The sequence below is a fragment of the Protopterus annectens genome, chromosome 4.part1, assembly GCF_019279795.1.
Source record: "Protopterus annectens isolate FY-2018-M chromosome 4.part1, PAN1.0, whole genome shotgun sequence".
NCBI classification, from domain to species: domain Eukaryota; kingdom Metazoa; phylum Chordata; order Ceratodontiformes; family Protopteridae; genus Protopterus; species Protopterus annectens.
The window spans coordinates 191195448-191210754 of NC_056734.1; the positions used below are offsets into that span (position 1 = coordinate 191195448).

The 15307-nt window shown below is 39.2% G+C and overlaps 1 protein-coding gene across 1 annotated transcript in view; it reads left to right on the top strand.

Moving 5' to 3' along the window:
- The window catches only part of PDGFRB (platelet derived growth factor receptor beta), a 743049-nt gene that overhangs the window by 706202 nt on the left and 21540 nt on the right, over positions 1 to 15307 (top strand). The window contains exon 21 of the mRNA XM_044070754.1: positions 9405 to 9595. Within this exon, the coding sequence (XP_043926689.1) occupies positions 9405 to 9595 (191 nt within the window). The remainder of the gene's footprint in view (positions 1 to 9404; positions 9596 to 15307) is intronic.

Below are 15307 nucleotides of genomic sequence, written 5' to 3' on the forward strand. Positions count from 1 at the left end.
AAAGTAAAAAAGGAAATCTTTTTATGTAAATTTTTTATCCCATATGGATAGTAACAGGTTGAAATTCAGTTAAAAGCATTAATAACCATAAAGCCAGGGATGGACAGAGTCATGCAGTGTTAAGTAAGGCAAGTGGTGATTAGTTTGGTTTTTGCCTCTTGAAAAGTAGCAACCCTTCCAGTATTCCCTGCAGCTTTTCAACCAGATCTAAACCATATGTGTACAATAGCTGCTGTAACATCAGCATTTCATAAGAGTATAAGTTATCAAACAAAAAAAAAACTGAGCAGGCCACGTACTTGTATTTTTTTAGGTACTCACGTGGTGCATATAAACTACATTTACTTTCCATATATGACACTGTCAGGGTAATGGATTGGCGCTTCCCCTCTGGCCATTCATTGTCGTATTATTTGACTGTTTCTCCCCAGCTACCATAAACACTGTCCAAACCTGTCAGTGTGCACACTATTATCTTTACTTCTACAATTACTACAGATATTTCAATTTAAAACTTTTCTTTCACATTTTATAGCACAAACAGATACCTATTTGCTAAACAAAACAGTATAGTCTTGCAATGAAACAGACTTAGCATGAACAATACATTTTTCTACCCTTCAAACTCACATTCATTGAGACAATATTGAAACCCACATTCACAGACAATCATAGGGCCTTTGCACACATTTTAGGACCATGCATGCATGCTTGTCTTCTTTGATTCTTCTTCCTAATTTTTATTAAATTATATCCCTTGTATAGTACAACACCACTTGTTAGAGTGCATTTTAAATTTTTAGTTTTGAACATGTTTTCCAACAAGGAATGAAATAAAATGTATTTACCCATAATGACAAAACTAGCCATTTCAGAACATTTCAACCATGAAAGGCCACTCAAACTTTTGCCATCATCCACCAGTATCAGTCAATATGCACACCCTCTGCAGAAGTAAAATGCATCTGAATAATTACACATCAAAGAGATCTGTAATGAAGAGGTTGCTTCTGGCAAACAACTGTACATTTCAGTGCCTGCTGCCCTTGAAGAATAAGTCACCTATGTTACACTTAAAAAAATATATATATATATATATTAATATATATATGTATATATATATATATATATATATATATATTTTTATATATATATATATATATATATATATATATATATATATATATATAAGCTGGTAATATCACAGTAGGGAATGGCTGGCAAACTGACAACAGGCTCATAGTTACCAGGCATCTCATCCAAATGAGGACACAGTCAGGAGTGCAGCACCCCCCTGCCCTCTTAAAGAACACCACAGTATCATCAATCCATCTATATAGTGTGGGAGTAGAATCCATTCAGCATCACAGGTGAGTAGCCTGCCAGCTGTGCTACTGCCACTGCTTTCAAACTCTGTAGCACAAACACTGATTTGCTAAACAAAACAGTTGCAGATTGAAGACAGACCTAGCATGAGCAACAATAAACTTCTCTTCTCTTGAAACTTACAGTTCCTTGGAAATTGCACTGAAACTCGCAAGTCCTTGAGTACTTAACTGGTAGTTGGTGTAGAGGATTTAGGCTCTTGTATCTTGTAATCAAGGTACATGGTTTGATCCACCCCTAACTAGGGTATTTGTCATACACACACACACACATACACACACACGCACCTCTACTGCTGTTCAAATCTGCACTTAACTGTTTCTGTCCCTCTTTAGCCCCTGTCTGGATACCATATCTAAATCCATGCTTCTGTCAGAATTTGTTAACATCTAAATAGTGGCTGCCATGCTGCTTGGTTTCTGTTTCAGTTTTGTGGACACCATATCAAATCCCTGGCTGCCATTTTCAAATCTCCTGCAATTTGCGTTAGGAAAATATCCTAAAGCTGAGATGTCTGAGACTTGCTGTTCTTGCAGAAAGTCTCCCCCGAAGTCCTAATGCCCTACAGTGTTTTACGGATGTCTTCTATTTTATGATAGTTATGGAAGAGATTTTTATTTTTTTATCAAGCCCCCAAGCCAGCCTCCCCCCCCCAATCAACACAGACCCTAGGCAGCTGCCTAGGTCATCTAGTGTTGGAGCCAGTTCTGATACTGGCTACTATGTTGAAAAATGTATCTCCGTGCCATTCAGACTCTGTTACAAGTGAACCACCAGATTAATAAACCCTGATTCTGAACATACAAAAGCTGCATAGGATGTAATATTAAAATATGGGAACTGCAGTGGTGGTGCTGCGGTAGCGTTGTCGCCTCACAGTAAGACGTTGTCCTTTCGATACTCAGCTAAAGCGTCTTCTGTGTGGAGACATGCATGAATGGGCGCACCTTCATTGAAGGTTGTGCGTCAGGGCTGGCAACTCGGTACATAAAAATCTAATGCCAATCATTAGTGACCCGAGTTCCGCTGTGGCGACCCCTAACCGGGAAAAGCCGAAAGATACAACAAATCAAAGAAGAGAGAATCCAAATGAGGTTTGCAGAATATGTCCAGAATGTTTTTAGTCAACCATATTGAAAAAACAAGAGTAATTTGTTGCTCTGAAGGTTCAAGAAAGATGTAATGTACATGTTTAGGTGTCTGTCAACCTCTCCATGGCATAACATTTTGATGTCCTTTTCTCAGTGATAATGTTATTTGCATAAATCAGGTGTAGTGAATCAGCTTTCTGCAGTTTGTGTAGTCATGACCTGGAATATCATTGTTTCTATTACTCCTCTTAAAACAGTCAGGCAACTATTAAGATTAATTCTACACTGTGATGAAATTGTAGAGACTTTTGAGATTTTCACACATTTGCCTCATAGCTAATTACTATGACCAGTTGAGTCAATGCATGAGAGTAACCAAAATATCATGCAAATTGAATGGAACCATTCAGTGTGATAAAGCTCAGCAGCAGCATGTCTGTGTTTATAATTCATCAGACTTAAACTGTGATTTTTTGGTGTTCAGTAATATATGCTGGCAATGGCAGGGAGAACAATAGTCTTAATCTGTTTTGACATTAAATATGCACCTCAAAGGGTCTGCAGTTTGAGAGTTTGCATATCAAGTTAAGAAGTTACAAGGTGGTTATGATTCCCCCTGTCAATGTCACTTGTGATGTGTAAGTGTGTTTTGTTTGTGTGCTCTAGGCACATCTGTGTAAGTGTGTGTATCTTTGTATGTGCATGTTTTCGGTGAAGTGAATTCTGTTTGTTTTTGAGTGATATGATTTAGGAGTTGGGTTTTTGAGTATGTAGTCCAACTCTGACAGAGTTATGATTTTTAATATCAACACTTCGTGACACATCCAGTCATCCAAGTGTGACTTAAACCCACTCAGGTATATAATGCCTTGTTTATGATACCCAAACTGATGTCACAGCCATGCTTCCATTACCCCGTGACATCATATAACCAATTCCATGTCACAGACGTGCTTCCATCACATCATGAGGTCATATATTAACCAATCCCATGTCACAGCCATGCTTCCATTATTCCATGACATCATATAATAACCATTCCCATGTCATGGCTGTGCTTCCAACACTCCATGAAATCTGTCTTGTAGAGTACTTTTGTGGCATTTACAGGTTAATACCAGTTCATAAAGGGCCATTTTGCATACTAAGCATTCATTCAAGAAATTATGCCTAGATGGCTTCTAGATCTGACTTATATTTTCCTTCAGTCTTCAGTATAAAGAGACAAGACTGAGTTCCTCTAATCTGTGTCCCTACATGTTTTTCTTAATTTTTTTCATTTGTATGAAGTTTGTACACTTAACCATCTTAAGTTCATCCAAATTCTTTTAATAATTTATGATGTTTGGTGATCGTATGCATGAAGTGCATTTCAAGCAATTCCTCATCCAACTGATGCAGCAAGCTATTATGACATCCCAGTCTAGCTTTAAGTGCTGTAAAGCACACACAAATTATTCAGGCAACAATTTGCTTGCATTCTGTACAAGGAAAGTAATAATTTACAGATCTGCAGTTACTCTGTTGCGTTTTCATTCACTTCTGTAAGTGTGTAATCATTTAAACTGTGGTTGACATGAGAGCTGTGTATGCCAAGGTGGAGTGCCTTATAGTTCTCAATACTGGAAGTCAACTTTTTGCTTTTTACTGAATGTGTGAGAGACCGAGATAACATTAGGCCCCACAACACTTGAATTTAAATGAATTATAGAACATAGACGTGCATGGCAATCAGTCATGCTGCTCATTTATAAAACTTCTATCATTTGAAGTAATATATGAGAACAAAAAAGTGAACCTTTTCTCATAGTATTGCTAATCAGCTTTGTGGAATTTAAGATACAAAGAAAGTGTTCACAAGTAATCAGAGTGTGGATATTGCTAGGCAGAGCATAGGTAGTAATAATTGGAGTGTGGCTGTGGACACTGGTAGCAGTCTAGCACCATGCTTAAGATTTGAGAATCCTGCATACTGTGATATCATGGCTGTGACAAGGGAGCATATCCCACCCACATTCCCCTTATCCCATATGGAGAAGTCTGAAAGTTCAATAAAATAAAGCAATGCAGATTGAATACAAAGCGTGTCATGAATGCCATAGACTTCACTGCACCATAAGCCATCTTCTAAATGTATCCATAGTAAAAGACAATGCCATATCTGTGTTCTTATATACTGGCCCAAAACCACCAGTAAAAACTTAAAGTGAATGTAAAGTCACAGGCATTCAGAAGCCATACAGCTGAAACATTGGCTGTACTTAAGGGGTCATTTGCATATATTCCATGTCCCTCAACTGCAGGAGGTTTAAGGTATTATACAGTGAAAACATTACCTTTTATGGGTCTTTCTTGTAGGTTTTGGGTTTTAAGTTTGTAGCTCTTTCATTAATCTTATGGAGACCTACATATATATTTATTTAGACACAAACACACACACACACGTATAATATGTATGGTGTATGTGTTTGTGTGTGCATACGTGTGTACCTGCATTATCTTTGTGTAAACATGCATGATGTATATGTGCTCATGGGAGCATGCACGTGTGTGCGTCTCTATCTCAGTTTTGGGTGATCATGAGAAAAGAGTGGTGAAGGTGGAGCCAAAATGCTGCGGCCAGTTGGATCTTTCTCTTTAAAGTCGGCCTCCCTATTCACATGTTTTGCTGATATGGGCAAGCAGTGCTGCCATGAAGGAAATGTTCCCAATTGTATGGTGTCCCTGTTTTCCTGCTCACCTACTACAGCACTGGCTCTTTTCATTGTCCCATTATCACTGCTATTGCTTGTGATCTTACTGTGTGTGTGTGTGTGTGTGTGTGTCTCTCTCTCTTTCTCTCTCTCAATATATATATCTATATATGTGTGTGTGTGTGTGTGTGTGTGTGTGTATGTATGTATGTATATATATATATATATATATATATATATATATATATATATATATATATATATATATATATATGCATATGTATATATGCATATGTATAGCTGTTAAAATCCTCTCTGTAGTGCTCAAACAATTTAGAAATTTACTAGCTCCCAAAGGTTAATTTGCTCCTTTTGCAGGTATGAAACGCTCATTTCTGCTAAAAGAATACTAGATAGTTGCAGAGACAACTGAGTGTAACAGACCTTTGTAGAGCCTACTTCATTTCTTCTAAAACAGAGATAGGTTCATAGGTTCATACTAGGCTATCTGCCCTAGGGCATTTATAAGCCTAGCCAGAATGTGTTTGGCTTTCACCACCCATTTTAAATTTATTTTGCTATGCCCTTTTTCGAGGTTAGTATACTGTGCCTCTGTCTAACAGTGACACAGAAGTGATACCCAGGGTAAACCTACGATCTCCCATCCATTCATCAAGATTCCTCTTGAAGAGAGTCAATGAGGGACTCTGCCTAACCTGGACTGGGATTTTATTCCAGAGTGAAGGGAGCCTCTGGGTTATGAATCTGTCCCTCCAGCATGTCCTATTTATTTCAGTGCTGAGGTTCAAGTCTCGAGCTGTAGCTCGATGGGATTTGGATTTTCTGAGGTGCAGCATGTCCATTAATTCCAGGTTGGACATGGCTTTATACGTCAGGCACAGATCGCCTCTGAACAGGTGGTATGCCACTGAGTAGAGCTGGAGTTTCTTTAACCGGGCAGCATATGGCATCTGTTTGAGCCCTTTGATCCTCTTGGTGAGGTACTTTTGGGGTCTTTCCAGTTGCTGCAGGTGTCTGGTAAGGTACATCCCAAAAGGGGCATTGTACTCAATTATGGGCCTGATGAGGGATGAGTAAAGAGGCACGATGACCTCCCCTGATCTAGATGTGAATCCCTTCATGATTAGGTGGGCTACATAACATGTTTTTCTAACCACTTTGGCCACGTGGTTGTCAAATGAGAGATTACTATCAACTTGGGTCCCCAGGTCCCTAATTACTTCTTCTGTACTTAATGGATTACCACCTATGTGGTAATTTGTGGGCACTTTGTTTTTGCTAAAGGGGATGACTATACACTTTTTGGCATTTAGCTTAAGGCCATGGCTCTGGCACCAGTTGTCTGTTTCTATGAGGCCCTTTTGGAGGATGCTTGTGTCAGCTGGAGAGTCGATTATGGCGCCCAGTTTGCAGTCATCTGCGAACTTGGTCAGCATTGGTCAGCCACAGTCCTTCCGTGTTGGCCTGTACCTCCAAGAAATATATACCAAACAAGAGAGGTCCCAGGACTGAGCCTTGTGGGACACCACTTGTAACTGGTTTGGAGTCTGACATGGCTCCAGCAATTCTAACCATGTGGGTTCTGTCCTTGAGCCAGTTTGCAATCCATCTAGTGACATAGGGGTTTATATTTAAGCTGGTGAGCTTATCTATAATGCCCGAGTGGGGTATTGTATCGAAGGCTTTTGCGTGGTCCAGGTAGGCTGTGTGGACCATCTTCCCTTTGTCAATAGCCTTGGTGACTGTTTCAAAGAAATCAACCAGGTTTAAGAGGCAGGATCTGCCCTTAACAAAGCCGAGCTGGGTAGGATCCAATGTCTGTAGGTCCCCAATATCTTTATTTATGATGTGCACACTGATCACAAATATTCATTAACTAGAAACAGCCAGGATGAAAGTAACAGTGTATTTCTGACTTACAGAAATGAAATGCATGCTGAACAGAACAAGAACAGTGCTGGTATAAATGAGAACATTAAAAACTTCCTATATCAGACTGTGACTTTTCTATCCAAGAACATTAGCTCTGGCAGAATCAGTTTAAAGCTAGTGAATCCTGATATGACCCAGATTTTTCACTCAAAGGCTTTCCTCCAGACTAGAATAGTTGAAAGCTGCACATTCCTCATAAAGACCACTTTACAAAATAATGGTTGAGTAATGCACTTTGCATAGGTTTATGTGAGAGACTGTCACAAGCCAACTCTTATCCCGGAGCTAGGATAAGCAGCATAGGATATGAGAAATGGTAAACCACATAGGCAGTACCCCATTTCAGTAACAGTACAAAGGAAGCTTCAGGTGCAGTCATGGACAAGCCCCAATAACCCCCAATGGAGGGGGGGGGTCTTCACTTCTTGCCTCTATTTACTTAGCTACTTCTGATATAGAATGTCAGGTAGGTTATCAAGTTTCTAAAGCAAGCATCAGTTTATAAACCAATACTTTAGGGTGTCTAGAAAAAGCACAATACTTACTAAGATATTAATCAGTCAAGGTACACAACAGGCATATGCTGCTGGATACTGTGTATTAGAGGAATTGTTGTGAGAGTAATTCTGGAATTCAGCCTTTTACCAGCCTAACTTCCTAGTTCTGGATCTGAATATGGGACGCTTGCATCCGTCCAGCCATCCATCCTCATCCCCTTTTTCCCATTTTGTATATGGGGTCGATGTGTCACTTCAGCAGTGACAATCATCTCAAACCAACATTTACATTGCTATGTGGCTAGCCCTGTCATGGTAGTTCATCCGTACCACTAACTCACACACACTCGCACCTACAGCCAATTTCGAGTATCCAAGCCACCTACTGCATGTCTTTGGAATGTGGGAGGAAACCAGAGCACCCAGAGGAAACCCACGTGACTGCAGGAAAGATATGCAGACTCCACACAGAAGGCACCCCAGCTGAGAATCGAACTGGAGAACTTCTTCCTGTGAGGTGAAAATGCTAACCTCTGCACCACTGCGGCTGCCCGAAATCCCACTTTTGTGCAAGTAGACCAGGTAAAATGTTTCTCAAAGGTTTCTTATTCACTGAACATGTTTTCAGATTATTGTGACAAGGTGACATGCAACAGCATCTCTTACTTAGACATATTTCTCCTTTATGTGTACATTCAAATGTTCAAAAAATTGCTTAGAAACTTCCTTGCTGATTCTTGGCTTTATACATGTACTACTCCTGGCAAGTGTAGCTAAAAACCTTCTCAAGTATAAAACTGTCCGTAACATGTGCTCTTAATTTATCAGTTTGTTATTTCTAATTTCCTTAACTGCCCTGTAGGTCTTTGTTAAAATCAGATATTTTTGTGCTTGTTACTATTGCTTTGCATTATATTATATAGTGGTTTATGTATGTAACAACTGTAATTTCTCTTTACTGTTTGTATTTTCTATATGTGAAGACTTTCTCCCTGGGCCTCCACTGAAATTGTTTTTTTTTTTAACCTAGTTGGACTTTCTGGTAATCAAAATGAAATAAATAATTTATAGTCTGTAAAGTTGTATTTTCTTCACATTGTAGTCACATATTTGATTGAAAGGATTGACTTAGAGTAGTACATTGCATAATGATGCAAGTCATTTCAAACACTGTTCTGCTGCATAGTTGTAACAGTGCTTTACTGATGTGTTTAGTGGTGTTACAGAGTGGTGTTACAGGCTGTTTAGCAATTCAGAGTTATAGAAGAGTTGCATGTTGCAACTCATTTTCATTTCTCTGAATCGAACACTTCATGACAGCTGCATTGTGTTCCTCCTGGTGTAAGGCTTTTGGACAGAGCAAATTGCTATTTTGCATTAGTTGCACCTTGGACTACTGTATTTTTATACATTAGCCAACAGTTCACTATAGCACTACTTGCTAGATGCTTCATACCGCTTTAGCACTACAAAGGTCTTTGGACTTAAATTGTGTATTTCTGAATACAAACTCAGTCTTATAACATTTTTGTTAGGTTTATTCTCTGTTTAATCATAGTGTCATGACTTTAATATACCTGTAAGATTATCTAAATTTAATGCAAAACACACATATTCACTTAAAAACAAGTCACCTAACAGCTTTGGTCTTCAGCAGTTTGTCTGAACATTTTATAGAACAAGTACAAAGGAATTGTGAAAAAAATGATAAGCAGTGTTTTGCATTTATAAAAAAATGAAAGCCATAAGCCCATTTGGTAATGAGACTTTTTATGCGTTTACAGAAGTACAGTGAGGTGCTAGAAGAGTTTCTGAAGAGTGACCACCCTGCTATTACCCGGACACGGCCAAGATTACAGGATTCCAAAAATTTGACGACTATGCAAACCACCATTAATGAGTACATTATTCCTCTCCCAGATCCATTACCTGAGGAAGAGGCAGACAACATTTCCAGGACAACTTCAGAAAACGGGTAAAAAAAAAAATCACCCAGATATTATTGTTCTCAACTGAAATGCTTTTTCTGTACATACATGTAATAGAAATATGAACACCTAAGCTTTATAAAATTACCAAAATATTAAAACAGTGTACGTAAGTCACTGTGGCATAGTGACACTCTACAACTTAGTAAATTGCAAAATGTAGTATTTGTCCTTATAATTCATCAGTCTTTTAATTATTTGATGGGGAGATGGCTGCTTGATCTGATGCGCTTCTCAGCAGTACCTCGTGAATCCTGTCCTTTACAGTTTGCTTGCACCGTGAAACTTGCAGTCAAACTGTTCTTGTAGAAAAGTAAACAAAAAACACACAAACTGATAAAAAATATATCCAGCAGCACAATAGCAATCCAACGGACTCAGCGTGTTGACCAAAATGCAAAGTTTAATGTTCCAATTGATGAATGGTGTAGAAAAGTACCCATTAAACTCATCTTTTCAGTCTTTTATGAAATACTATTAATAAACCCTCCAGATGTCATTTACTTTTTAATTTAGCGACCATTCCCTTAGAAGCATACATACTTGCTAATAACTTCTTGTGCTCATCTGAAGTGATAGGTTACTTAGCATTCCTTCAGAAGCTCTGTTCTTGTATTAACATTATTAATTTCCAACCACATCTCACTACCTTGAGTTCCTCATGTGCAGTTTGCAAAAAATGACTGTTTAAGGTAGAAGTGCACAGTGACAGAGTCCATGAGTTGTCTTACCCTGGGCAATCTTGTAGTATGTTTACTCCAGAAATAAGAAGGGTTACCATGTTAGGTTTGTTGATGCTGTCTTATGTGCTATCCTTCTCCACACCAGTTCAATGTGGAATGCAGTACTGATCCTCTATTACAATTACTTCATTTTATCTTATTTTATATACAGAAGAAATTTTGATTGCTTCAACTCTTCCTTATATTTTTTAAGGATATCTGGTAGCGTTGTCGCCTCACAGTAAGACGCTGTCCGGTTCAATTCTCAGTTAGAGCGTCTACTGCATGGAGACATGCATGAATGGGCATACCTTTGTTGAAGGTTTTCAATCAGGCCTGGCAAGCCGGTACGTAAAAATCAACTGCCAATCATTAGCGGACTGGAGTTCCGCTGTGGCAGCCCCTAACCGGGAAAAGCTGAAAGACACAAACAAACAAACTTAACATTTTTGTTATAAATTGTCACTATTCCAGCATGGTTACCCTTACATTCATTTTGCAAGTCGCATTCTAAGAAAGAATCAGAATGGAACAGTGGCACTCATTTAGTTCATGAAGTGGAGCCAAAGAAGTGGTATGATGAAAGTGTAAATTTAGAGTTTAAGGTTGAGTCCTGCTTAGGACATGCTGATCACGAGGCGGCCGTTACATCCCACCAAAACATTTCTCTCTCCCACACATTTATCCATGCTACATTTAAAGTTTGTTGTACTTTTGCTTTTTTATTATTATATTAATAGGTATTGTTTTTCAAAGGCACAGTATTCTGTGAATCATAAACCTATCCCCTCCCTTTAGAAATTTGTTTACTTTCCTTAGTACATCATACATTAACAAAGTTAGTATTAAAGAGATGGATATTGTGGTGCATGACATATTGGAATAGAACTGGATTAGAAGTACTTTTGAAGGTTAGACAAACATTGCTTAGTAGTCTTCCTGGAATTGAGCACAGTTAGCATTTTAACCTGTCTTTATGATGCATCTCTTTAGTTTCGTTGATTGTTTTGCGTGCTGCTTTCTGCTCAGCATGCTTTAGTCATACCTTTCCAAAAAGCAGCCAAACTTCTCAAAGGGTCAGACAAGGGCTCCTTCCAAGATTATGGACCAAACTATTTACTACAAGGAAAAGTCAGTTGTTAATTTCCTTCAAAAGTAATATTGATGCATATGTATATATGTATATATATATATATATATATATATATATATATATATATATATATATATATATATGTATGTATGGGATCCGTACAGATGCTCGACTGCATCTTTCATCAAATCCTAATTTGGTGAGCATACTTGCGCGAAAGTGCTATTCACCGAAGCAGCACTTTCATATACGTATGCTTGTTCTACCTGTCATACTACGGTGCGGTAAGGGAAAATTCCCTTTTCCTCACTGTAGTGCGACCTTGGAGTGAGAATATTAAAAGCCCCCCACATGGGAAGTGCAGGGGGGCTTACCCCCTGCTTTCAAGTAGATTTTAGTGTTTTTTTAACATACTTTAACATACTTTAACAAAATTGCTTTTTCAATGAAAGCGCTTTCGTTAAAGTGTGTTCGGTGGTTTCGGATTTGGGCTTTTGAACTTTCGTTCAAAAGTCCTAGATCCATAGATATATATATGTATATATATGTATATATATACACACACACACACACACACATATATATATATATATATATATATATATTTTTTTTGTGTGTGTATATATATATATATATATATATATATATATATATATATATATATATATATATATATATATATGGTAAATACAAAATATCAGCATAGTTTACAGGAGTCAAGCTTCTTGAAGGACCAGTAGGTTGTAAGTTTGGCAATCAATTTTAGAATCTGTACAGTTCTACATGCCATTCCTTTTAGCATCAAATCTGTCATTGCCAGACATCTTCCTAACTACATTTGACATGTTTATGTCAAGACTGACTTTATTAGAAAAGCTCACCAGACTAAGCTACACTTTGCTGTGAAGGAAAGGTTAGTTTGCTTTTTATTGCCTTTTTATATTTTGAATACTGTGATTTGTTTTATTTACCTTGTGTTTTACTTGCATTCTGCTTTTAACTGCATATTAAAACTTCAAAAGAGACCACAGCTTTGTGAGTCAGGCAGAAAGTTTTTCCCCACCCCACTCACCCGGTTACTGTCATGTTCTTAAATACCACTGTCTTTCTAGTTGTCTGCCTCTTGTTAATTTGACCATATATCTCATTTCCTCTCTGCTTTCACTGGCTTGTGTGAGTAAGCACAAAAATATCATTTTGTGAAATCACTCCCCTTCAGCTATTTAAATTTATTGGCCATCCTACTGTATTCCATAGTACCAGAATACAAAAGTGACCACCCCTTTCAATCTGCCTTGCTGTTTTAAAAATAGTGACTCTCCACTAAAACTTAACGTTTTAGACAGGTAAAACTTACCTACTTTCACATCTAACTTATCTAGTGCACACTGCAGTGTTTAGGATAAACCATTTTTTTCATCTTACCGTTAAGCATCCCTGTGACTAGAACTTGCTCTAATACCTGCTGGAAAGCACTAGGAAGTCTTAAACTGATACAAGCACTCAACTCTCCTTGCTAATAAGGAGAAATTAATCGTAGGCACTAAACAGCCTATAATTGCAAAGTACTTTGCTAAGGCAAGAGAAAACAGCTCCTGTACTTTACAAAAAAAGCACCAAACCAGGCATGTCCAAGGGACAGCTTCTGGTGATTTCTCCTGCCCACCTGGTGAATCTGGGCATACTGGGGCAATGCAGCAATTGCCTCATGCACAGACAACCCTCTCCTCCTACCACCCAACACTACAACCTGTGAGAGATGCACTTACATAGCCAAACTGGAAGCAAAACTCTCTCTAACCAAGATTGTGCTAGACAATCAAGAGGAGAAGGTTAACACCCACACTACACCTCAAGCAACTCATAGCCCTTCTAAACCCACACCACAGACACCCACACATAGCAACATTAAATCCACATATGCTGAGGCCCTTAACTGTAACCTGCCCAAGCAACAAGGACCTCCGAAGATGAAATGCAAACAAACACCAATCGTAACCAAAGTGTCACATAGCTCACAACACCAGTGTGCCACCCAGCAACAGCCCCTAAGGCAAGACAACATACCTAACACTTTAGTCATAGGTGACTCTATAGTCAGGCACACTGATGTCCCACTCACCAGGCTGAACAAGGAGAAAATTACAGTCAGCTGCCTGTCGGGTGCCAGGATCCGCCACATAACGCATGCACTCAAGTCACTCCACAACGAGTACAAATATGACTCTGCCATGGTCCATGTTGGAGTGAATGACTTGAGATGTACCTCCCTGGACTACTTGAAAAGAGACATGGAAGAGCTCTTGGATCATGTGTCCCAGGCAGGTATGACCCTAGCCCTGAGTAGCATCCTGCCTTCGCACAGAATGATACCACAATATAAGGACAAAATGATTGACTTCAACAATTGGCTAAGCTTCTGGAGTCATTCAAAGGGGATCCAGTATCTGTCTGCCTGGGACGACATGATCAACAGGCTACGATGCTTCGCCAGAGATGGCCTGCACCTGTCGCCCCTGGGATTCAGGTTACTGGCTAAAGCTCTTGCCACCCCTATAGTGCCTTTTTTAGGCAAAGTTCAAAGGACAAAACCACCACCATAACAGGTACAAGCATGCAAATTCTGAAGGTAATGCTAATCGATGCTAGAAGTCTAAACCTCAAAATGCACTCTCTCAAGGCACTCATAAAAATAGAGAACATCGATATCTGTGCAGTAACTGAGACCTGGTTCAAGGCTCCAGAGAGCATCCCTGCAATGCCAGACTACAACTCTTAACACACTTTTCAGCCACCTAACCAGGACCGAAACACTAAAGGTGGAGGAGTGTCCATGTTCGCCAAGGATATTCACACCACCAGGCTAGTTGCCCAACACAATATGTCTGAAATTCTCCCGGTGCAACTAACACTAGGTAAGACTGCAGTCCAAATTTTAGCTTGCTACAGATCCCCCACCATGCCCTAAGATTCTCACTACACCTTTCTAAAAATACTGGAAAATATTAAGATACAACCGAACACCCTAATACTGGTTGATTTCAACTACCCTGCCATTAACTGGGAAAACTACTCGTGTACCAACACCTTTGCCCAACTGTAACGGTTCTTGGAATTCATAAATTCCAATGCCCTGGATCAAGTAATCCATAGTCCCACCAGGGGCTCCAATATCCTAGACCTGGTCATTACCAACATGGGAAATCGATGCTCCACACCTGTGGTCACCCCCTTGTTGGTCAAGTCTGACCATAAGCTAATCACCCCTAACATCCACATCCCCCCCCCAGTAAGGAAACCTCCATAAAAGACTTCTCCAAAGCCAACTTCATGCTACTCAAGTCAGAAGTGACAAACTTCATGACACACATGCAGACTGGAACTGAAAGTTCAACTGCTGAATCCTACACTAAGGCACTGTACGAGCATATCCACTCATGCATGAATCGTGCCATCCCAAATAGAACCAAGATGCTCTCCTCCAAAAAAAAGGAAGCCAATCTGGTGGTCCCCTGCCATAAACAAACTTTACAACAAAAGGAAGAAACTGTTGCAGAAAAGAGGAAAATCCCAGGATGCAAAAAACTCCCTTACCAGCCTCAGTAAAAAACTGAGATCCCTCATAAATCCTCCAAAGCTAGTTATGAAAATAAAATTGCCAAAGACTCCAAAGACAACCACAAGGCATTCTATAACTATGTCAAGAATCTAAATGGCAATGCTCAGATCTGCTCTGAGCTACAACAGAACGGCATTAAATATACTGATCCCAAGGATATTGCCAATATCTTGGCAGATCGATTCAGTGCCAACTTCACCCCCCTTTCACCCCCTAAAAGGTCCATCTCAATACCGGAAGATTGCCAAATTCTAGTAATAAATGC